General features: G+C 34.2%; 1 protein-coding gene and 1 non-coding gene across 7 annotated transcripts in view; both read right to left on the reverse strand.

Moving 5' to 3' along the window:
- SENP6 (SUMO specific peptidase 6) overlaps positions 1-25,102 on the reverse strand; it is a 109,310-nt gene that overhangs the window by 39,980 nt on the left and 44,228 nt on the right. For 5 of the 6 annotated variants that reach the window (XM_077770200.1, XM_077770191.1, XM_077770187.1 and 2 more), the window contains 3 exons: positions 20,440-20,510; positions 10,201-10,346; positions 3,967-4,264 (listed from right to left, as the gene is read on the reverse strand). In XM_077770200.1, the coding sequence (XP_077626326.1) occupies positions 3,967-4,264; positions 10,201-10,346; positions 20,440-20,510 (515 nt within the window). The remainder of the gene's footprint in view (positions 1-3,966; positions 4,265-10,200; positions 10,347-20,439; positions 20,511-25,102) is intronic. The other variant, XM_077770213.1, reaches the window with a different exon arrangement.
- On the reverse strand, positions 24,428-24,534 carry LOC144236884 (U6 spliceosomal RNA). The gene has a single exon (XR_013336680.1). It is a non-coding gene; the product is annotated as a U6 spliceosomal RNA (small nuclear RNA).

Below are 25,102 nucleotides of genomic sequence, written 5' to 3' on the forward strand. Positions count from 1 at the left end.
TGGAAGAATGTGGACCAGTGTCAAATTGCTCAGTAAATTCTGTGGAGTAAATAAATGAATGTGGACATGAAAAGACATTAATGAAGGGAATTTGCGCTTATACCTTCTACATGAGTAGAATGAGGATACTGGATCAAACCCACCTTTATATCATAATTCCCAGAAGCCACCCACAATGCACTTGAGTCAAATCCTAACCCTTTTATGGTTTATAAAGGTACATAATCTAGCCATTGCCTCCTTCTCCAACTTTCTCATACTGCTCCATTCTTCCCTCTTTATGTTCCAAGTACATCATCCATTTATTCTCTTCCTCAAACATCACAAGCTAGCTTTTGTCTGGATTGCAATTCCCTTAACACTTTGCATTTTGGTCATTAAATATTAGCCTTTTGATTCATTACCCAATCTAAGGAAACAAGTACTTGGCTTATTCACAACAACTGATAGAAATTTTTCTGCTGTTTTTTGTTATAGATGTTTACTTGCTCTCTCTCCACTACATATAAATTATTAGAGAATAGGATCACTGCTTTGTTCACTTCTATATTCCCATAGTCTAAAACTGCCTGGTGAAGAGAAAACAATTCAAAAATCATGTGCTGCAAGAACACATAAACTTGCAGAAGCAATTCTTTTTTAGAATCCCACTTGCAAATGTGTACATACCATACGTGCCCCAGAGAGGCATCATTCCCATCACCACTCCACCTGTCTTTTTTATTTTGCTGTCTAGTTTTGGAAGCAAATGCTAAAGATGGATTTTTTTCAGAACTGTTATTTTATTAACAGAAAATCTAACGGGCCAGATTAGAAGATCTAAGTACATTTATACACATCTGAAAGTTAGGGTTTTGTAACTTACTATTTGCCTCTCTGTGAAATTAGGGACAAAAATGGTCCTTATTTCAAAGGACCTGTTATGAGACCAAATAATTTAATACGTCAAAGCTATAAGCTTTAAAAAACATTCACGAATTGCTTTATTTATGAAAAACCATACACAAATATATATTATATATTAATATAAATATTAAAAGGGAATCCTACTGTTCTTTGACAATTATTTGTATTGTGCTTTAGGAACATTAAAACATCTATATCTACTTTAAAAGCCCCAAAGCTGCAACAGACAGAACTGTACTACATACCTCTCATTTTATTAACTTAAATGTGGATTGTGCTCAATGTCACCATAATTCGAAAGCAAATGAGAAGTGTGCATAGACACCATATATTTAAAAAGCTTGTTCTCATAGCTGATTTCATTCTGTATATAGAATTAATTCTACGTAATATAGAAGATTCTGCATAGGGTCTATGATGGACTGAAATGTGTCCCCTCAAAATTCATATGTTAAAGCTCTAATCCTCACTGTGACTTTTTTTTTTTTGGAAATAGTACTGATAAGAAGGTAATAAAGGTTAAATGAGTTCATAAAGGTGAGGCCTTAATCTAATAGGACTGGTGTCCTTATAAGAAAAAAAGATTTGTCTCTCTGTGGAAGCGCAGAAGAGCCACATAAGGACACAGTGAAGAGACGGCTGTCTACAAAGTGATGGCACCTTGATCTTGAACTTCCAGCCTCCAGAACTGTGAGACAATAAATTTCTGTTGTTTAAGCTACTCAATTTATGGTATTCTGTTATGGCAACCCAAGCAGACTAATATGGGGTCTTTGTACTTACATCCCAATCTTGTTCCCACATATATCAGCATGTCTTTCTCCTTAGTTCATTCTGGGCTCTGTTCAAAAGTTACTTTATCAAAGGTGCCTATTTTATCATCTATTTAAAATTGCACCCTTCCTCATCTTGTCATCTAACAATTATCACTCTCTATTCCCTGGACCTGCTTCATTTTTTTTTTTCCTGTTTCACTTTTCTATATAGAATTTATCGCCACTACTTGAAACACTGTACATTTTTATTATTTGACCACCTAAGACATAAGAGAAGTTTCAGGAAAATAAACTCCCACTCTTTCTCTCTTTCTCAAAAATAAATAAACATTTAAAAAAAAATCTAAGAAAAAAATTTTTATTTTACTCCCTTTCATTTACCAGTTTTCAGAGTAATGATTTGGAACCTAAGCAACCCCCAAAGGTAACCAATGGAGAGCCTTTTTTCTTTTGGAGGGATTATGGGGAGTATATCATTATGAACTAAAAAAATTTTTAATATATTTGACGTATTTCAATAAATAGCAGTTATGAAACCTTTTGTGACTCGTATAGTCCCATTACTGGTCAGTAGGAGCCCTCTCAATTTAGCTCCTATGTCCTTTTGACATGTCCACAGTAGTTTTTGACTGCTTCCATGCCTCCTGATATGAGTAGATGTTCTAGATTTATCTCATACATTCCTGCTCTGCACCTGGAGCCAGCCATTTCTCTGAGGAGTTGTACTTATTTTTATTGAGAAGTAGTATTCAAAAACACAAATATGGGAACTAGGATTGTTCATTTCTATTTAAGAGAATATGTATAATAATTTCACGCTATTGTCTCCAGTTGGAAGTTTAAAATGATGAGATTGTGATTTCTTTGATTTTACTTTTTCACTAACACTGAAAACCATGTTTTCTGGGGATAATAAAATTGCTTATTTGCTTTATCAATATATGTGCTTAAAAAGAACAATACAAAAAACAGCAATACCAATTATTATTAACAATATTACTAAAGGCACTTAGGATTTCTTTGCAATTCTGTTTGGCCTTAAATATATCATATTAGGAATGCACAGCCACAATATTATTTTAATTTAAATTCATTTGAAATAATTCTTCTGTGTGTTCAAGCCACCAACCAGATATATGATTAGGTTTATCAGTTTCATGTTGGCTTTTATTTTTTTTTAATTTCCTATTTAATTTTGTTTAATAATCATGTAAACATTTACATGGTTCTCAAGTCAAATCTACAGAAAAAGGTATGTTTGGAGACATCTTGGACCTATCTCTAATTCCTACACTGTTTTTTCTTTTCTAATCAACTATTTTTAAAATTAGTTTTTAGTGTATCTTTCCATAAAAAAAAAAAATCCCTATATTCATTCTCCCACCTTTCACAAATAAAGGGCAGCACATTATCTACTGTGATTTGTACCTTGCTTTATTCACTTATTAAGGATTTAAAAAATCACTCTACAGAATATTAATAAGAGCTTTCTCTTCTTACAGCTATGTACATTATACTTTATTCAACTACTCCCTGATAGTTTCTAATCGTTAGCTATTTATTACGAACAATATTGCGTTTCATACATGCACATATGTCTAATGGTAAGAAAAAGATTTAGGGGAAGATGGGACGCCTGGGTGGTTCAGCCAGTTGAGCATCTGACTTCAGCTCAAGTCATGATCTCACACTTCATGGGTTGGAGTCCCATGCCGGGCTCCATGCTGACAGCACGGGGCTTACTTGGGATTCTACCTCTCTCTGTCCCTACTCTACTTGTTCTCTCTCTCTCAAAATAAATAAATACACTTAAAAAAAAAAGATTTAAGGGAAGAGTAAACGTGGTAAGAGAACTAATTTTTACTAGTTCCTTCTACATGTCAAATGCTTTATTTACTGGGCCATGCACCTTGTATGTTATTTCATTTAGTTCCTCAAAAACACTATCAAGCAGAAAATAATCCATTTACAAGTCAGAGAAATTAAATGAACTGGGCCAAAGTTAGAAAGTTGGGCATAACTGGCACTTGACCTAAGACTGCGGCCAAGGTCTGTACTTTTTTTTTCCCCCTCACTATTTAAGATGAATGGGGAGAAAACAAAGTCAGTTATTATTTTCCAACTACATGGACAGTTTTAATCATCTACCCAAAAAACATATAACTGACACAAGAAATACCTATTAAAACTATACTTCTCAAATATGCTCATGCTCACATTAAAAACAGATGTAAAAAAAAAATTGGATTGATATAAATAATACTAAAGGGAGTAAAATACTTACTTGGATCATTTAGGTCTGACAGGCTTGTTTTCCTTTCTTTCAGGTTTGTGAGTCTGGCTACTTTTGCCCTAGGTAAAATGACTTTCCCATTAGTCTGCAAATAATTCTGTCTACTATCATCACAATTCACAATAATATCAACTGGAATCTTTCCCAGACTGTTGCCATAAAACTTCTTGGATGATAATGCTGTGTTTTGTGACTTCTGTCCTCCAGAATTCTGATGAATTGATGTTCTTAATAATGGTCCAGTAGATTCACTCAAAGTTATAGCTTGTCTGCAATTTCTTTGCACATCCTTAGGAAAAAGAATACCACAACTTTGGCATTTGGTCTGATTTTCCTTTTCTTTTCCACATTCTGGACAATACCCACACTGTTTAGAAACTTTAAGTTCCAAAAGAATAAAAAATCAAAACACCTTGGCATTTTATTTCAATATCATGGAATAAAAAATAAAATTTCAGAATTAAGTCTCTCACTTTACATCATCATCACCATGGCTACCACAAAATCCAGAATACATCATGTTACTTGGGATTTAGCATCAGGATGCTGGAAGGAATTTTTGGGACCATCTAATCCAGCAGTCTTTATGTTGGACCATGTAAACTACTTAGGAGCTATATAATGATTTTCTATGGTATACAGAGCATAAGTAATCTTAAGGGAATTAATATCTAACTCCTGAATTTCCGCATACCATTTCAAAACCTCACTTGATTATGCCTCTGATGTCAAGCTATCTCCTGCCAGAATTGTTTTTCTCCTACATGAAAAAACAAAAACAAAAAACACTTCCATTTCCAATATTACAATGGTGCATTGCCCTGGAATATAAAAACCACCAAACCAAACCAAAGAACAATTTTAGATGTTGGTAAAAAGAATTAATTTTAAATACTGGTTAACAAAAACTCTTACAAGACAACTGATTTCTAATACAGTTCTTAAAAAATATTTTAAGGAAGGCCTAGTATAGGTTACAATTATGAGATTATTAACAATGTTTCTTGACGGTAGCGCTTCCTGTGATTTGGGCACATAATTTAGAAGAAGTTTCAGGATTCTTTTCATACTCATGTACTTATTTATGTAAAAAAGGTTCTTTAGCACTTAGATCTATAAGAAGGAAAAAGATGGGTAGATGTTAAATCCTGTTTCAGTATGCACCATAATATTTATTCTTAGACACAGGAAGTAACTGAAGAAAACAATCAATGTCTCTAATTAAAACTTGTAATTCCATTAATTTTACTTTTTATGTCAAAAAACTTTTCAAACTTTATAACATACAGTTTTATTCAAGAGTATGCTGTTAATAACAAATAACTCAATCAAAAATAAATTTAACACTTTGACCCTTATATCATAGGAAATAAGTGAACAAATACTGACAGCGAATAGAAATAGAAATCACCAAGTGATATAGTATTTGGATCCTACCAGGTCCATGTGTGAGGAGAGTAATTTAACCAATCTCTATTTCAAAATTCATGGAACTAAAAGCTTAAGTTCCACATATTTTATTCTATGTAAATTTATAACTTAAATATACATAGGAAACGTCTAAAGATCACTGTTCTAGTCTTATCTCCTTGTTTTAAAGATGAGAAAACTGACAAAAACTGTTTACCTTGTCTTACATGACTCACAACAGAGCCATTCTATTAAACCATGTCGTCTATTCAAGGATCTACCCCAGGTAACAACAAAGAATGAAACCAAGCTTCAACCAAGGCAAAGGTGAACTTAGAAGAACATCAGTTCACTATCACAGCATATGCAGATTATTAGAAAGGAAGCAAGGAAGGAAGGGAGGGAGGGAGGGAGGGAGAGGGAGAGAGAGAGAGAGAGAGAGAGAGAGAGAGAGAGAAAGAAAGAAAGAAAGAAAGAAAGAAAGAAAGAAAGAAAGAAAGAAAGAAAACATGTCTCTCTGCCAATACATAGCAGAATTCTGTTATACTATTTTGGAATCTAGGTATAAGGAATTTATTTTTCTCATAGCACTTTTAATAGTGCCCTGTGTATTTGGGATGCATAATTAACAGGTGAACTATGGAAATAACTGGTTAGACACGAACATGGGACAGATTATCTACCTCTCAAATTTTACCCTATTGTCAATAAGGGAAAGAAATAATAGTACAGTTAACCTTTGAGCAACACTGGTTTGAACAGCATAGGTCTGTAAATGTATTTTATCTTCCTTTTGATTTTCTTAACATGTACTTTTCTCTAGCTTATCTTATAGTAAGAATACAGTATATAGAGGCACCTGGGTGGCTCAGCTGGTAAAGCGTCTGACCTTGGCTCAGGTCAGGATCTCACAGTTTGTGGGTTCAAGCCCTACAGAAGACTGTGTGCTGATAACTCAGAGCCTGGAGCCTGCTTCGGATTCTGTGTCTCCTTCTCTCTGCCCTTACTCCACCTGAGCTCTCTCTCTTTGTCTCTCTCTCAAAAATAAATATTTAAAAAATTAAAAAAAAGAATACAGTATATAATACATAACATGACAAGTATGTGATAATCAACTGTGTTGTTAGTAAGGCTTCTGGTCAACATTAAGTTAATTAAATAAAATAAATACGTATATGAATAATGTTCTGGGGGAATTAAAAGTTATATGCAGATTTTCAGGAGTTTCAGCACTTGTAACTCCTGTGTTGTTCAAGGGTCAACTGTACATTTAAATAAAATAATGCAGTTATTCCCTAATGAACTTCAAATGTTTGGCCATGTCACAATGCACCTAAAAGGAAGACTCATAAACAAAACAGCAGGGCCCTTCTATTAATACCACACTGAGATAAAATACCTAATCGTCTAAGAAAAATCTAAACCCCACTATTTTCATAATGAGCAAGGAAGTATTTCCATCTCTACATAGGTTTAAAAAAATATCATGGTGAACCCCAAAAAAGTTTAAAGACATTAATTTATGTGGAAAACAGAACCCCATCTGTCACAGTGAGAATCAACTATATATAAGCTACCCCTGTCTTTTAAGAATCTAACAATAGAGGCACCTGGGTGGTTCAGTCAGTTAAGTGTTTGACTTTTGATTTCAGCTCAAGTCATGATTTCATGGTTTGTGAGTTCGATCCCTGCATCTGGCTCCATGCTGACAGTGCAGAGCCTGCTTGAGATTCTTTTTCTCTCCCTTTCTCTCTGCCCCCTACACATGGGCACTCTTGTGTGCTCGCTCTCTCTCTCTCAAAATAAATAAACTTACAAATAAAATCTGACTCTAATTCTTCATTGCCTATAATAAAGATAAATAGGACATATTTCAATGGAAAGAACCCCATGAAAAGGTGATACTTACACAAATTTCCTTTTATAAAATTGATATTAAACAGAGAAAGCACATACTATCAAAATTTCTGGTATTGAAATGTAGAATGAACTATACTGTGAGCTATTATCATATGCCTTCCATCAGCTAAGAAACACATACCTTGGAACTATTTGCAACAATTAAAAACAAAATGCAGGTTAGCTGAATCAAATATAATATTAAATTCTCCATGATAAAAACTAGGGATTCAGAAATGTATCAACTTAGCAAGCTAAAAACTAGAATCTTAACACTGTCCAATTACCTGTAGTAAAGTGTGTATGAAGTTGTACGTTTCCATAATAATTTCATATTAGATAAAATTTCTTTTGGAAAACAAAGACTAATTAAAGTCTCTTTCTCCCTTTTGGTACACAAACTATCACAAAATAAAATAAATCCTAATCACTAATACATGCTATCTGTCAGACTCTATAGATAAATAATAACCAAGTAAGCTTAATAAGATACCAATGAGCTATCATTTTTAGTAAATATCCTGAATATCTATAATCTCATTAAATATCAAAGACCGTGTTTCCTTGTTAATAGTACATATTGTAGTATTTCACAAACTGTATGTGGGAAAAAAATCCCACTAATCTTGTTAAAGATTTAAAAATTACATAGAGGGTGGCTAGATCTATTCTTTATATTCACTAAGAACAGAATAAGAACAACTAGCATGAAGTAAAGAGTAAAAGATTTTAGATGTTAAAAAATTCTGAGGTTTTCAGCTGGCATGCCTAGGGGAGGGAAGGATGGTGCGTCCTTTTTCATTCTTTACCTGGATCAAGCAGTGGGCCAGGCAGCAAGGAAATGCCAGTATAGGCTAGGCCAACCTTAGGCTGGCATACCAGGAGAATGATTAGATAAAAAGCAACTGAACCAATAAGTGATGTGAGACAGGTTTCCCAGTCAGAGAAGGAAGTTATAAATATGCAAAGTGGGAAAGGCTAAGACAAACACTGCAGTATTAGACTAGAATTGGAACTATCAGTGTGAATTCACGGATTTTAACATGTACTAAATATTAAGGCATAAACACACATGTATTTACTAGTTTTATCCACTGAAAGGGCCTATAAACATGATGCCAATTAGCAATGAGCATAACTAATGCCCAAATAAAGTCCCTCCACTTATAGGAACAATGGCTCCTTGGAGAAATATGTGACTCTAGAGTTGAGACAGAAGATACAAAGAGGTCTAGGCCATCTGATTACATCAAAAATTAAGGAAGTATTCAAAGAATGATGTGGTTATGTCAAAAAGAAAGAGGAGCCAGCTTAAAGAGTGTCCCAGGGGCCAAGACTGAGACAATCTGAGCATCAAAATAATGACGGTGACAGAGTATAACTTTTTTTTAAGTAAGAATCCATGTTGTGTCTACTACACTTCAATTAAAAAAAAAATCTATATATTGAACTGATAAAAAGGAATATTTAAGTACATATAAGGAATATTTCTATCTTAGCATAGTACATCCTTTTATTATACTTTATATGCACTCTACCTTACAGCAGCTCATCTTATTAATAAATAAGAAATACTCACTAAATAACTTTACAGTGGACAAATCTAAGAAAGTACATATTAAGATAAAAGTTATAATGTGAAAATTGTATGCATTCTGATATGATGCAGTAAGATTATAGAATCACTTGAGAGGATTTTTTAAAAATGCATAAATCATCAAGAAACATTATACTCCTCACAAATATCAAATGAATGAAAGACAAGGGAGGACTAAGGAATTATTTCAGATTAAGGAAGACTAAAGATCACAAAAATGAAATATAACACAATCCTGAATTCGATCCCATTCCAATGAAGAACATTGATTAGGTGAAATTTGAATGGAGTTTGTGAAGCAGACAATAATTATGGATACATGTTAATTTTTAAATTTTGATAACTGCACTCTGGTTTTATACGAAGTGCCCTATTCTCTGCCTCCTCCCCTGCCTTTTCCAAGGAAATGTGCACTAAAATATTTAGTGATAAATGGGCATCATATTTGTTACTTAAACTCAAATAATGCAGATAAACACATATAGAGAGGGACAGTGGAAGAAGGCAGAGAGAGAACAATATATCAAATGGGGAAACCAGGAATCTAATAGAAGGTATATGTAAGCTTTTTTTTATTATTTTTTCAACATTTTGTAAATTTAAAATAATTTCAAAGTATTTCTGGCTGAGAGTTATTATTTACAGTATGTTGTAGAAAGGCAATAATTCTTGTCACATGTTCTACATTTTGGATGATGGAAAAAAATGGCATAATAAGAGCAGAAAAGTGCTTAAAAAACTTTTCTAGTGGAGGGTCCTGGGTGGCTCAGTCAGTTAAGCATCTATCTGACTTCAGATCAGGTCATGAGCTCATGGTTTATGAGATTGAGCCCTGTGTCTGGCTGTCTTCTGTCAAAGAGCCTGCTTCAGATGCTCCATTCCTCCCTCCCTCCCTCCCTCTCTCTCTGCCCCTCCCCTACTCGCATTCTCTCTCTCTCAAAAATAAATACACATTTAAAAAAAAACTTTTCTAGGGACTCTTGGGTGGCTCAGTAGTTTAAGCATTCAACTCTCAATTTCTTCTCAGGTTGGTCATTATCTCATAGTTCTTGGGATTGAGCCCCATGTTGGGCTCCATGCTGACAGGGAGAGCCTGCTTGAGATTCTCTCGCTCTCTCTCTCGCTCTCTCTCTCTCTCTCTCCCCCTCCTCCACTCACACTCACTCTCTCACAAAATAAACATTAAAAAAATAAAGAAAAACTTTTCTACATCTTTTCTAGTACTATAAGAAAAGATCACCTAGAATTTGATAAGTACTAAATGTAATACTGATAAAAATACCAACTGATTAGCAACAAGGAATAATTTCTCTACCCACCTCTAAATCAGTTAAACATTTTTTTGAAGCAGGAGACAGAGGAGATGGAGACTGATATGTGCTACTATGACGTTTCTGTGGTACTTTCCTTTTAATTTCAGACTCCAGGTGTGATTCTGACTCTTCAGTTTTCTTTGTTACACGATCTAAAGGAGATAAAAACAGAAGTACTGAAATTAAATTTTATAAATTCTTCATGACCTTTGCTATAAACAATACTAATTTATATCAACTTATGGTTTGGTTAAAATAAATTAATGTTTCAAAATGTACAATAAACAGTAACCAAAACTTGGGAGCAGGGGAAGATGGCTAAGAGGATGCTGAGCTCACCTCCTTCCTTGGGCACTAAGGCAACAACTATGTTTAATGCAACTCACTCTGAAAATGATCTGAAGATTACCAGAAAAAATCTTTATAAAAATATAAAAGAGAAGGCACATTGAGAGGATATGAGGGGCAGACATGCAGTCAGGAACCAAATTCCCGGCAGGCAATCTAAAAGTGGGAGGGATATCACAGGCATGGAAGCCTTCCCTGAGGAGTGAAGGGATCAAGTTAGGCCCCCTGGCTCTGGGGATCCACACCAAGATGACAAGCTACCATAACACCTCACTTTGAAAATCAACAGTGACTAACTCCCAAGAGCTTTGAAAATCAGTAGGCCTTAACTCTGGGTAAGCTGGAGGCTATAAGAAAAAACAACTCTGCTTTTAAAGGATCAGTGCGTTTTATCACTTAGTCTAAGACCCAGGACAGAAACAGCACCTTGAAAAGCACCTAAGAAGGAGATTCACTGACTAAGTTTAGCGCATGTGTGAAAGGGACAGGGATGGATAGAATAAAAGAATAAATGGTGTTTTCCAGTACCATTTTGCTTGTTCTTCTTCAGCCCAGATGACTGGACACTTGCAGGTGCCAGTTTCAGCATTATCTATCTACCTTACTAGCAATGCTCATGCTACCCTGGCATTTCCCTGCAGAGGCACCTCAATCAAGCAGCCAAACCCCATGTGTACCGCCAAAGCAACTCCCACAATGCCACACCCAGTAAGCAATCTTACAGGGACAGTGCTCCGCCTACAAGCACATTCACAGCAGTTGTAGCTGGACCTCTCAGCCTGTGTCCCAAGAGTTAACCTCACCTATCAGCAAGCCTGCAGTAGCTACAGCCAGGCCTAAGCCAGCCTGCTCATCAGTGCATCCCACAGAAGTCATGGCTTAGTCACAACAAGAGGGTGCACACACAATCTACAGAAGGGATACCTCTGGAGCACCTAGTTCTAGTTCTAGTTCTAGTGACTAGAGGTAAGTATGCTATTGGGCCTCATAAGACACCTTTACATAAGACCACTTACTTTCAAGGTCAGAGGTAGTAGCTGCCCTACCCAATACATAGAAACAGTAAGAGCCAGAAAAAGGAGGGCACAGTGAGATATATTCCAAACAATGGAACAAGACAAAACCTCAGAAAAAGAACTAAATGAAATGGAGATCAACAATTTACCCAATGAAGAGCTCAAAGTAATGGTCATAAAGAGGCTCACCAGACACGAACAAAGAATAGATGAACAAAGCAACAACTTCAACATAGAGACAGTAAATTAAAAAAGAACCAATCAGAGCTGAATATAGTAAGTGAAATGAAAAATACATTAGAGGGAATCAACAGCAGATTAGAGGATGCAGAAGAATGGATGAACGATCTGGTAGATATATTAGTGCAAAGTACCCAAGGTGAACAACAACAGCAACAATAACAACAATAACAACAAAACACAGCTTAAAGGAACTCTAGGACAACATCACCCATACTAACATTTACATTATAGGGGTTCCAGAAGGACAAGAAAGGGGCAAATAATTTATTTGAAGAAATAATGACTGAAAACTTCCCTAACTTGGGCGAAGGAAACAGACATACAGATCCAGAAGCACAGAGAACCCCAAACAAGATTAACTCAGGAAGGTCCACACCAAGACATATAACAAATAAAATACCAAAGGTTAAAGATAAAGTGAGAATCTTAAAGCAACAGAAGAAAAGCAAATAGTTACATGATGGGGAAACCACATAAGGCTCTCAGCTCATTTTTCAGGCCAGAAGAGAAAGTATGATACATTCAAAGTGCTGGAAAGAAAAAACCCACTATCAAGAATACTCTACCAGGCAAGATAAGCATTCAAAATTGAAGGAGAGCTAAAAAGTTTCCCAGAGAAACACAAGTTAAAGTTGTTCATCATCGCTAAACTACTTTACAAGGTTAAAGGGATATCTTTAAGCAGAAAAGAAATAACCATAACTAGAAGGAAATTATGGAAAAAATTTTACTATTAAAGCAAACATATAGTAAATGCAATAGATCAATCACACATAAAATTAGTATGAAGGTTAAAAAAACAATAGTAAAATCAATTACATCTACAAAAACTAGTCAAAGGATACACAAAATACATAATATAAAATGATGTCACAGACAATATGTAGGAGGAAAAAGTAAAACGGTAGTGCACTTAGGATATGTAAACCTAAGCAACCATTAACTTAATAGAGACTGCTAAATATGTAGGATGTTATATATGAACTTCATGATAACCACAAACCACAAAAAATATAAAGAAATGAACCCAAGCATAACACTAAAGAAAGTCATCAAATCATGGGGAAGAGAGCAAGAGAAAAAGAAAAGAACTACAAAAACAACCAAAAACAATTAATGTAATGGTAATAAGTACATACCTATCATTACTATAAATGTAAATAGACTACTCCAATAAAAAGACAAAAGGTGACTGAATGGATTAAAAAAGAAAAACCGACCTGTCTATATGCTCCTATAAGAGCTTCCTTCACTTCAGATTCAGACCTAAAGGTACATACAGACTAAAAGTGGAGGGAGAGAAAAAGATATTCCATGCAAATGGAATTGAAAAAAAAAGCTGGGGTAGCAATACTTATATCAGACAAAATAGACTTTAAAACATAGACTGTAACAAAAGACAAAGAAGGGCATTATATAATGATAAAGGGAGGGTATACCAATTGTAAATATCTATGCGCCCAACACACGTGTACCTAAAAACATAAAACAAATATTAACAGACATAAAGGGAGAAACTGACAGTAAAATAGTAATAATAGTGGACTTTAACATCTCATTCACATCAATGGATAGAGCATCCAAGTTTTAAGTCAATAAAGAACCAGTGGCCTTAAATAACATATTATTAGGTAGATGGGATTTAACACATAAATACTGAGCGTTTCATCCCAAAAAAGAATACACATTCTTTTCAAGTGTACATGGAACAGTCTCCAGATGAGATCAATTGCTAGGCCACAAAACAAGTCTCAATTTTAAAAGACTCATATATATCAAGCATTTTTTCCAACAACAATATGAAATTAGAAAGCAATTACAAGAGAAAATCTGAAGGGGAAAAAAAACCACCACTATCCCACAAACATATGGAAGCTACACGTTATTAAATAAGCAATGTGTCAATGAAGAAATCAAAGAGGAAAGTAAAAAATACTTAGAGACAAATGAAAATGGAAACACAATGGTTTGAAAACTTTGGAATAGATCAAAGCAGTTCTAAGAGGAAAGTTTATAGAGATATAGCCCTACTTTAAAAAAACAAGAAAAATCTCTAAGAAATGTACCCTTACACATAAATGAATCAGAAAATAACAAAGCTCCAAATTAATAAAGAAAATAATAAAGATAAGAGCAGAAACAAATGAAATAGGGACTAAAAACACAATAGAAAAAAATGAAACCAAGAGCAAAGTTCTAAATCTTTTTCACCAAGAAAAAAAGAGAGGACCCAAAATCAGAAATAAAAGAGAAGTTATGACTGACGCCATAAAAACACACAGAATTATGAGACAATTATGAAAAATCACATGCCAATAAATTGGACAAACTAGCAGAAATGGATAATTCCTAGAAACATAATTTTCCAAGAGTGAATAAGGAAGAAATAGAAAATATCAACAAACCAATTGCTAATAACAAAACAAAATTGGTCATCAGAGCTCTCAACAAACCAAAGTCTAGGACCAGATAGTTTCACAGGTGAATTCTACAAACATTTAAAGAAGACTTAATACCTATCCTTTCCAAAGTCTTCCAAAACAAAAAAGAGGAAGAAATGCTTCCAAATTCATTGTACAAAATCAGCATTACATGTACCAAAACCAAATAAAATACAAAAAAGGAAAATTATATATCAACACCCTGAATAAACACAGATGCAAAAATCCTCAATAAAATATAGGAGATTTAACTGAACAATACATTAAAGGATCATTCACTACAATGAAGCGGGTTTATTCCAGGGATGCAAAGACAGTTCAGTATCCACAAATCAATCAATGTGATACATCTCTAAACAAAATAAAGGATAAAAATCACACGATCCTCTCAATAGATGTAAAGCATTTGACAAAATTCCCAATTATCTGTTCATGATGAAGACTCTCAGTACAGTGGGTTTAGAGGAAACATACCTCAACATAATAAATGCCACATAGGACAAAGGCACAGCGAGAAGCTGAAAGCTTTTTCTCAAGACAGGGATTTCCACTCTCACCACTTTTATTCAACATAGGACAGGAAGTCCCTAGCTACAGCAATCAGACAAGAAAAAACTTGTAAGACAACCAAACTGGTAAGGTAGTAAAACTATTTGCAGATGACATGGTACTACATATAGAAAACTATAAAGACCACCAAAAAACTATCTGAAGTAATAAATGAATTCAGTAAAGTTGCAGAATAAAAACTATATGGAAATGGGTTGGTTTTCTGTACACAAATATCCTAGCAGAAAACTTTTTAATCCCATTTATAATTACATCAAAGAGAGTAATATATCTACAAAAAATTTAGCCTACTATGTGAAATAACTGTACTGTGAAAACTTTAAGACACTGATGAAAGTAACTAAAGATGACACAAATAAATGGAAAGGTATACCATGTCATGGATTGGAAGAATACTGTTAAAATGTCCATACTAAAACAATCCACAGATTCAATGCAATTCCCATCAAAACACAGTAATATTTTTCAGAGAAATAGCTCAAATAATCCTAAATTTTGTATGGAATGACAATCCCTGAATAGCCAAAGCAATGTTGAGAAAGAAAAGCAAAGTTGGAGTTATCACAATCTCAGATTTCAAACTATAATACAAAGTTACAGTAATCAAAATAGTACAGCAATGGCACAAAAACAGGTGCATAATGCAATGGAACAAAATAGAGAGCCCAGAAATAAACCCACACTTAGGTGCTCAATTAATCTACAACAAAGGAGGCAAGAATACACAAAAGAGAAAAAGTCTCTTCAATAAATGGTGCTTGGAAAAGTGGACAGTCGCATGAAAAAGAATGAAACTGAACCACTTTTCTTACACTATACACAAAAATAAACTTAAAATGGATTAAAGACCTAAATTTAAGACCGGAAACCATAAAACTCCTAAAATAACGCATAGTAAACTCCTGGACATCAGCCTCAGCAATATTTTTCTGTATCTGTCTCCTCACACAACTCAACAACAAAAAGACAGACAATCCGATTAAAAAATGGGCAGAGGATCTGAATAAACATTTTCCCAAAGATAGACACATGAGATGAATCGACATTACTAATCATCAGGGAAACACAAATCAAAACCACAATGAGATACCACCTCACACCAGTCAGGATGGCTAGAATCAAAGACAAGAAATAAGTATTGATGAAGATGTAGAGAAAAGGGAATCCTTACTCCCTGTGAGTGTGAATGTAAACTGGTACAGCCACTATAGAAAGTAGTATGGAGGTTCCTCAAAAAAACTAAAAAATAGAAATATCATAGGCTCTAATTCTGCTACTGGGTATTTACCCAAATAATTAAAAAAAAAACTAATTTGAAATTATTTATCTACCCCTGTTTATTACAGCATTATTTGTAATAGCCACAATATGTAAGCAACTTAAGGGTCCATTGACAGATGAATGGATAAAGAGGTGCCCCCCCCCCACTGGAATATGATTCAGACATAAAAAAACAAAATTTTGCCTTCTGTGACAACATGAATGGACCTAAAGGGTAATGTGCTAAGCAAAACAAGTCAAAGAGAAAGACAAATACCTTTGTTCTTAATGTTTATTTAATTTTGAGTGAGACAGAGCACACAAGCAGAGAGTGAGAGTGAGAGAGAGAGAGACAGAGACAGAGAGAGAGAGAGAGAGGGAGGGAGAGGGAGAAAGAATCTGAAGCAGGCTACAAGCTCCAAGCTGTCAGCACAAAGACTGATGCAGGCCTTGAACCCACAAACTGTGAGATCGTGACCTGAGCTGAAGATGAATGCTTAACCAACTGAGCCACCCAAGTGCCCCTAAAGACAAGTGTCTTTTAATTTCACTTCTGTGTGTAATCTAACAAATCAAACTAACAAAAAGCAGAAAGTCTCATAAATATAGAGAACAAACTGATGGTTGCCAAGAGTGAGGAGTGGTGGGCAAAATGAGCAAAGAGGAGTAGGAGATACAGGCTTCCAGCTATGGAGTGAGTAAGTCACAGGGATAAAAGGCACACACAGGGAATACAGTCAATGCCACTGTAATTGTGGTGTATACACATAGTTGTGTGACAGATGGTAGCTACATGTGTGATAAGCACAGCATAATTTATAGTCACTGAATCACTATATTATACACCTGATACTAATGCATTATTTCATGTCAACTAAACATTAGTAAAAAGTAATACTAATAAAAGAGAATAACTTTAACTTGTAGCCTGTAATCATGTTCGGATAGCTTTAGTTTACTTTTCATTCCTCACCAGGATTTGCACACACACTGTGGGACCCTTTTATCAAGGGTACCAATATTCTCTTCTGCTTATTCTGTGTTTTAAGACAGCAGAGGGACTTCCCAGAATGAACCAATCAAGAAGTCAATCAATCTCTCTCACATATACACTTTTTTTTTAAGTTAGTGACTCTTCATAGATTAGTAATAAAAAAAACTGAATTCAAACATTGGGTACAATTGTTTAGATAAAGGAAACTAAACTAATATTCAGCCTAATGATTTGTTATTCAAGAAATACAAAAGGATTTTCCTCACTATCTTTCAATGTAAATTTAATACTTTTAAGGATATGATTAGAAATTTTAAGTGACTGAACACCCAAAACAATAATTTAAAATTTATTACAATCTGACTTTATCAGCAAAGATTTAAGTATGCAAGAAGACAATATATGTTTTTAAAACATAAATCAATCAATCTACAAACCAAAATGTTCTACCTGCATAATTCCAAATTTGTTAAATATTTCTGTATTCCTATTTTCAATAACCTCTTTTTAAATTTTTTTTAAAAGTTTATTAATTTTAAGGGAGAAAGGGCAAGCAGGGAAGAGGCAGAGAGAGAAAATCTCAAGCAGACTCTGGGCTGACAAGGGGCGGGAACTCACAAACCATGAGATCATGACCTGGGTCAAAGTCAAGAAGCTGGTGCTTAAGCGACTAAGCCACCCAGGCACTCCAATATCCTCTTTTTCTTTTAAGTGTATTTATTTTGAGATAAAGAGAGAGCGTGAGTATTGGCATCATCTAGGCCTAGACTGCAATACCAGCTCTGTGTCCATGAGTGCCAGAGACCAAAACTGCACAGGTCATCCCTGATGGCAAGGTCCAGGGAAAAACCTGTGAGATAGACTGCAAGGCAGTCAGAAGAACCCCCTGAATAATTCTTCTTCTCTGCTTAGTCTGTGCCTTTTACTGTCACCTCCGCTGTTAGTCTATTCTAGGGTTAATATGAAACCAGAATTGCCTAAAGTTCCCCCTCTTCCTCCAAAATGGAATGTACCTAAATATCATGCCTGTCCCCTCAATAGGATGTTGTCTGATGCTTATTGTAGTAACTGGCAAAATTGGGGACGGTCTGGTATCCATGGGGTCTATAAGACATCTGGAACTCATTTTCCTTGTAGGGGGTAGGGGTCTAATTGCCAATAATACTACATATTATGCTTTAAGCAGAGACAAAACAAAACTTATTAGTTTTAGAGAACTTTCTTGGAAAAGTGTTAGAGAAATATTTGCCTGTTGCCCCTGGTCTCAAGCCTGTGAGGAAGCGACTTAGGAATTGTTCTGGCCAAAGAATGAAACCTGTAAATGCAGAGACCAAACTCTAGTTGATCCATGTATAACAATTCCACATGTCCTCTATGATAAATGTTGATATTGTTCTTTCTCAGTAAGGGGTTGTGAAAGTCTATCATCTATAACTGCAGGTACAAGTAAATCCTGTTCTTGCTTGCCCGCTAAACTTAAACAATTAAAGGGCACTATGTTCTCATGTATTCTGGCTATATGCTTCACTTATCCTTAGATACCCTGTCATACATAGTAAAGAACATGTAGGACTTTGTTATGACTACCTGGTTAAATTTTATTGGTTTAAGTGGAAATCGTGTACTGTGAAATCACTGTTGCCAAGAAAACTTAGAAATGTTAAGTCTCATGACTGCTTTCTAAAAATGTAGATTAAGAATGATTGATTGGATTTGCTATAAAAATCCTAAACTGAAAAATAAATTTGAGCAGTCCACCTGAAGAGGCTGGCTCTGTATCTTCACCGACTCCAACCCTCACTCTCCGGGTCAACCCTGGCTTGCAGAGGCTGGACCCCTGCACATGAGTAAGTAATCCTTCTGTGCTTCGGTTTCCTCTGTATCCCAATGGAGGTAAAGTTAAATTTAGCTTAAAGGATCTTGGATAAGGAGCTAGGACAAAAGTAAATAATGAGTACAGCATCCAGTAAGAGTTCAGTAGACTTAAGATATAACAGAATGAATGCTGAAAAGGGTAGTCAATTATTACTAAACTTAACGAGCATTAAGTAGGTAATGCCAAGTAGAATAATTCACATTCATAATAAGTACAAAATTATTAAGAAAGGATGAATAGGGGTGCCTGGGTGGCTCAGTCGGTTGAGTGTGCAACTCTTGATTTCAGCTCAGATCATGATCTCAGGGTCCATGGGGTTGAGCCCCACGTTAGGTCTGCGCTATCAGCATGTGGAGACTTCTTGTCATTCTCGCTCCCCCTCTCCTGCCCCTCCTCTGCTCGCATTCACACACATGCTCATGCTCGCTCTCCCTCTCTCTCTTAAAATAAACAAACTAAAATAAAAACAATGAAGAGGAGTTTGGAATATTCCCTTTAAAAAATGGGACCATGTTCAATATACAAATAAAAGATTTCCACTCAAGACTAGAAAAGAATACAGATGCTTTAAAAAACAAACTCTTAGCTAGCAGGAAAGTCCAGCTGTTTAAATTAATTAGATTTTGGATAAGAACCAGTAGTGCTATGGTTTCAAGTAAAGGCCTGGGACAAACAAGACATACACACAGAATAAGAATCATTATTCTAGAGGTGCCTGGGTGGCTAAGTTTGTTAACAGTTTGACTGTGGCTACAGTCATGATCTCACGATTCATGAGTTAAAACCCTGCATCAGGGTCTCTGCTGTCAGAACCAAGCCTGCAGATCTTCTGTCTCTCTCACTCTGCCCCTCCCCCACTCATTCTCTCGTTCTTTCTCTTAAATATAAACATTGAAAAAAATTTTTTAAAAACATCATTATTCTAGATAACAAAAATCAATTTGATGGTGAAACATTTTCCGTAAATACTATTTGCCTTTATTTTTGCACTAATGTATATTAGTATATTAATAGATTATTTCAAAGAAAAAAATTTCTACTCACAACTTTTTCCCTACATCTATTATTAATACAATTGTATCAGGCATGGTATCTTTTAAATTCAGTGGTGGCCTAATATATTCTAAATTTAAGACTATAACTACAAGAATTTAAAGCAAGAAAACTACATTATGCAGGATTATAATATAGTTCAACCAAACACAATTTTAAAACTATACTCCATCTGCAGTTAATATGTGGATCCTGAATTTAGTGAAAATGCTAATTAAAAAAAAAAGATTTCAAACTGTGATCTCCTCAGTGTGCAACTATTCCCTGAAAATGTTAGGTCACAGTTAAGTAAAATTTCAAATCAGTTATAAAAAATGCTTTTCTACATATTTCTATTATACTTCGGAATATTCTAAAACCAGTGTCATATCTCTATTTCTACCTTTTTTTCATACAACTATTTAAACCTGTCACAAGTGTTAATAAATAAAACTGTACACTTACCAACACCTTGAGGCCGACTCAACCTTACAGAATTATTCTCAAATTTTTGGACATGAGGTGGGTATTCTTTCCTAAAAGAGTAAATTTATATAGATTTATTCTAACAGAAAAATATATTTTCAAAACAAAAAAGTTGAGGAATTATGTTTATTAAAAGTAAACCCAAAAAAAGGCAAACCATAGCTTCCTTGCCATATAAAAAGTGATACTATAAAATAATAAAACAGTATTATACAAATATACTAAAGCTTACTACACTGTAAGATCCCTAAGAACAATGACTACATTTTAGAATTAATCCATCAGAGCCCACAGCAAACAGACTTTCATATAAGTATTTAATAAATGAATCTAAATTATTGTCCTTTCAAAGTAGTCACCAAAGTTATATATTTATTCCCCCAATGCACAAAACTTTAGTTTTCTTTTGGAACTGATGTCATAGTCAATTTATAAAAAACATTAAAAATAAGAACATGTAATACTTCATTGTCATACATTTTTAGAATTAAAAAAACAGCTTAATAATATCCAATTCACCCAATTTTTTTGTAAATGTTTTTAAGTACTTAAAAACAAATCAATAACTAGAGGAATAAATGGTGATTAGGATACTGACTTTGAGGACAATTTGAAAAACAGTACAAAAAATGTTACATACAAAACCAGCAATTATGAAACAAGTTTTTATTCTTGTACTATACTATGGGGATATAATTATACTTTTAAAAATATATTACACTGTCAGACTTTATATACAATCAATTTTCAGGACTCTGAACATAATCCTCCATAAATGAAGATTCTAAAATACTATATAAATCCAAATATACACTAATTTGGGGGTAAAGCCAAAAACCTACAGCTAGTTGCGGGACAAAAGCATTAAAGATTTTTTAAAAGTGCAATAAACCTGGAAGCTACAATATCTACTTTCTCGCCCTAAATAAAAACTTCTAAACATATTCCCATTTTACTTAGCCAGGGAATTAAAAATAAAAGAGGCTATTCTATTATTTGTAAATTCATTCACACTAGAAATCAATACCTATCAGAGTAATATAATTAAGTAAATTAAAATCCTAAAAAAGAAATTTTTCTAAAAGAATTTTATATTCTTATGTTATAAAAGTCAAAGGGCCTAAACTGAAAACAAGATAAGAAAATGACACAAGAAAAAACAGTGAAGAGTAATGATAGTAGTGTATTTGTATTACCAGTTAGCATATAGTGAGCATCATGTGCCAGGTACTGTTCTAAGTGCTCTATATCTATTAAGTACTTGAATCTTCGCAATTACCTTATGACATATATACTATTATTAGCACTATATAGAAGAGATGAAGTCACAAAAAGTTAATTAACTTGCCTATGCTTAAACAATTATTAAATAACAATGTCAGAATCTGAAATCTGGTAAATTGCATCAATACTGATAAGTAATGGAATTTTCATTATTGAGCAGCATTTCTGTACAACTGGGCAATGTCTACCCTGACATCATCATGAGGTTATAAGTTGTAAAGATAAAAATTTGCCTTAGAGATAATACTAGCACTATGAAGAAGATAGGTTTTCAGCTAATTTTACTGAACTTAAAACTCATCGTTTTATATTTTATGCACTTTCACACTAAATGGAATATATTATATATTGTCTTATCTTTACATCAGATAATTCATTCTTTTAATCTCTAATTTTTATAATTATCTGCTTTGGAAAAATAAAGATACCAACTTTAAAATGCAACAGAGGCAATGAATCTGAAGCAAAATACAATGACACTATTATGGTAAAATAGTGAATAACACAAATAGTATACATTCTTAAATACTCAAGATCATCAATACAGAAAATAATTATTTAACAGAAAATGGGCACAAAATCTAAAAATAGCTATTTTAGATTTTGTTACTTTGAACCTATTTGATGACTTATTCCGGGGTATGTTAGAAACACAGACTTATTCAGTAATGACTGACATAAATCACCTGACACAACCAATCATACATGTGCAGGGGTTGGTGAAAATGCTGCACTGAATGCACCGTTTGTTTTGCAATCTGACACAGTGCACTGAACTATGCACTGCTAATGAGGGACAAACACCACACAGAATACATCATATAATATCTATGACTTCCTCATGTATTATAATGTTAATTAGCTATTCTGTGTATTTACCAAAATTTCCAGACCTTAATAGCTATAAAGTATTGAGTATTTGCTACATGTTTCCTTATATATACAGGAAAAACTAATTTATCTTTTAAAAAATGTATGAATCAATTACAGAAATAAAGGCATACCTTAAAGTTTAATATAAGGATATAAGAATCTGAGGATAAAAATAGCATTACTTTGATGAGAAAATTTTTTAAAAATTTCTAGCCATAAACTATCTTGTGTTTGTAAAAATTCAGTTTTTTAAAAAATTGTTAGGTGATCAAAAACTAAATTTTATATTAATGTCTTGGTTTGAGGGTGCTATCACTCTACAGATACTAACACTTCAAACTCCAAGCCGGTATGAAGCTCAAGTCTACAATTTATCAGTGGATACTTCTTTCTCTCAAACCAAGCAGAAGCATAGAAGCTTCTCTGTCATCTGTCATCTACAAAAGTGGGAGGATTTTTTTGCTTTGTTTCTGTTTGTATAGTTAAAAAAAAAAAAAGGTGGGGGGGCGCCTGGGTGGCTCAGTCAGTTGAGCGTCTGACTTCGGCTCAGGTCATGATCTCACGGTTCGTGGGTTCGAGCCCCGTGTCGGGCTCTGTGCTGACAGCTTAGAGCCTGGAGCCTGTTTCAGATTCTGTGTCCCTCTCTCGCTCTGATCCTTCCCTGCTCATTCTCTCTCACTCTCTCAAGGATAAACATTAAAAAAATAAAAAATAAATAAAAATTAAAAAAAATAAAAATAAACAACTCATCTCCTGGACCCAACATTTTACAACCTTCATTAAACAACTGGAAAGCTTTTTTTCTTCTGTGCAGAATTATTGAAATAACATCAAAATGCTCTTCTTTATTAAAGGTTAGATAGGCCTCAGCCCTGAAAGGTTTTTAAAATAAATTCAATTCTGGATTAATTTTGGAATTACAGGAGAGTCAAAGACAATTCAGAATTGCATTCCTCACCCAGCTTCTCCTACTGTTAACACCTTCATCATCATCATATATACGTCAAAAAAGAAACTCTGGTACACTACTATCAACTAAACGCTAAACTTGACTCAAATCTCACCAGCTATTCTACCAATATCTTTTTGTTCCAGAATCCAATCCAGGATCCACTGCATTTAGCTGTCACGTCTCTTTAGGCTCCTCAGTTTCCCAGTCTTACGTGATCTTTCATGACCTTGGCACTTTAGAAGAGAATAATTATTTTGTAGAAGGTACCTCAACCTTGGTTACTCTGATGTTTTTCTCATGATTAGACCAAGGTTATGAATTTAGGGGAAAGGATACTGCAGAGCTGAAGTGCCCCTGTCATCACATCATATCAGGAGGTACATAATATCAATATGATTTATCACTGGTGATATTAACCTTGATCATTTGGCTAAGGGAGCGTTTGCTAGATTTCTCCATTCTAGAGTTACTATTTTTCCTTTTCAATACTCTATTTGGAAATAAACAAGTCAGTCAGTCCAGCCCACAAAAGGGAGGGGGGTAGTTAAACCCCACTTCCTGAAGAGTGGAGTGTCTACACAAATTATTTGGAATTCTATAATAAACAACTGTCCATTTCCTTCAATCCATTTTATATAGCTTGTAAAACCCAAGGATAATTGAATAAATACAGAATTCATTTATTCAATCATTTTTATCAATATGATATATGGATATTTATTTTACACTTCAAGTTATAATCCAATTGTTTTAGTTTTGGTCTTTGGGAGTGCTTTCAGTTGGCTCCTTTTGTCCACCTGATGTGATGTCAGGTTTTTTTTTTTAATTCTGGTAAAATACATATAATGTAAAGTTTACAGAAATATAGAATGCTCCATAATCCACAGGTCATCCTTTTACAAAGGGCCTTGAAAATCTTCTCTGTAATGTTACAATTTTAACATTAATTAACAATTAACATTAACATTTAATTTTAATGCGCTGTTGAAGCAAGTAAATGCCCTTTTGTTTTTTGAGTACTTGCTTGGTTTCTAACAACACAGGACATTTCAGGCTCATTTTGTGTTTTCCCTAACCCATCCCTAAAATCAGCTGTTTTGCTATGTTCCTTTTCTTAGAGAGTGGTATTAGAAGCAAGGATCTAGGTGCTGAGTTTTTGTTTTTGCTTGGTTTTAATGATAGCTCATTTTATTAATCTTCCCATTGCTCTAACTGATCTAAAAGATACACATTTCTATAAATGTATTCATATTCAAATGTTAAATTTCATTATTCCAACCTTATGTTAAATTCATAAATTGGTGTAATTTTCTGAGATATACTAAAAATCTCCCACAGCTATACTCTAAGAACTTCTTGCATTTCCAATATTTAGGGAGATTTTATATGTAAGTTGTTATACTTTTATATACCCATTAAAAACATGCTCCTTCTTGTAAAATAAAATTTTTATTTTAAGAAAGAGAGACAGAGAGATCAAGTGGGGGCAGGGGGAGAAAGGAAGAGAGAGAATCCTAAGCAGACTCTGCACTG

This window comes from Crocuta crocuta, unplaced genomic scaffold, assembly GCF_008692635.1.
Source record: "Crocuta crocuta isolate KB4526 unplaced genomic scaffold, BGI_CrCroc_1.0 scaffold270, whole genome shotgun sequence".
Lineage (NCBI taxonomy): Eukaryota > Metazoa > Chordata > Mammalia > Carnivora > Hyaenidae > Crocuta > Crocuta crocuta.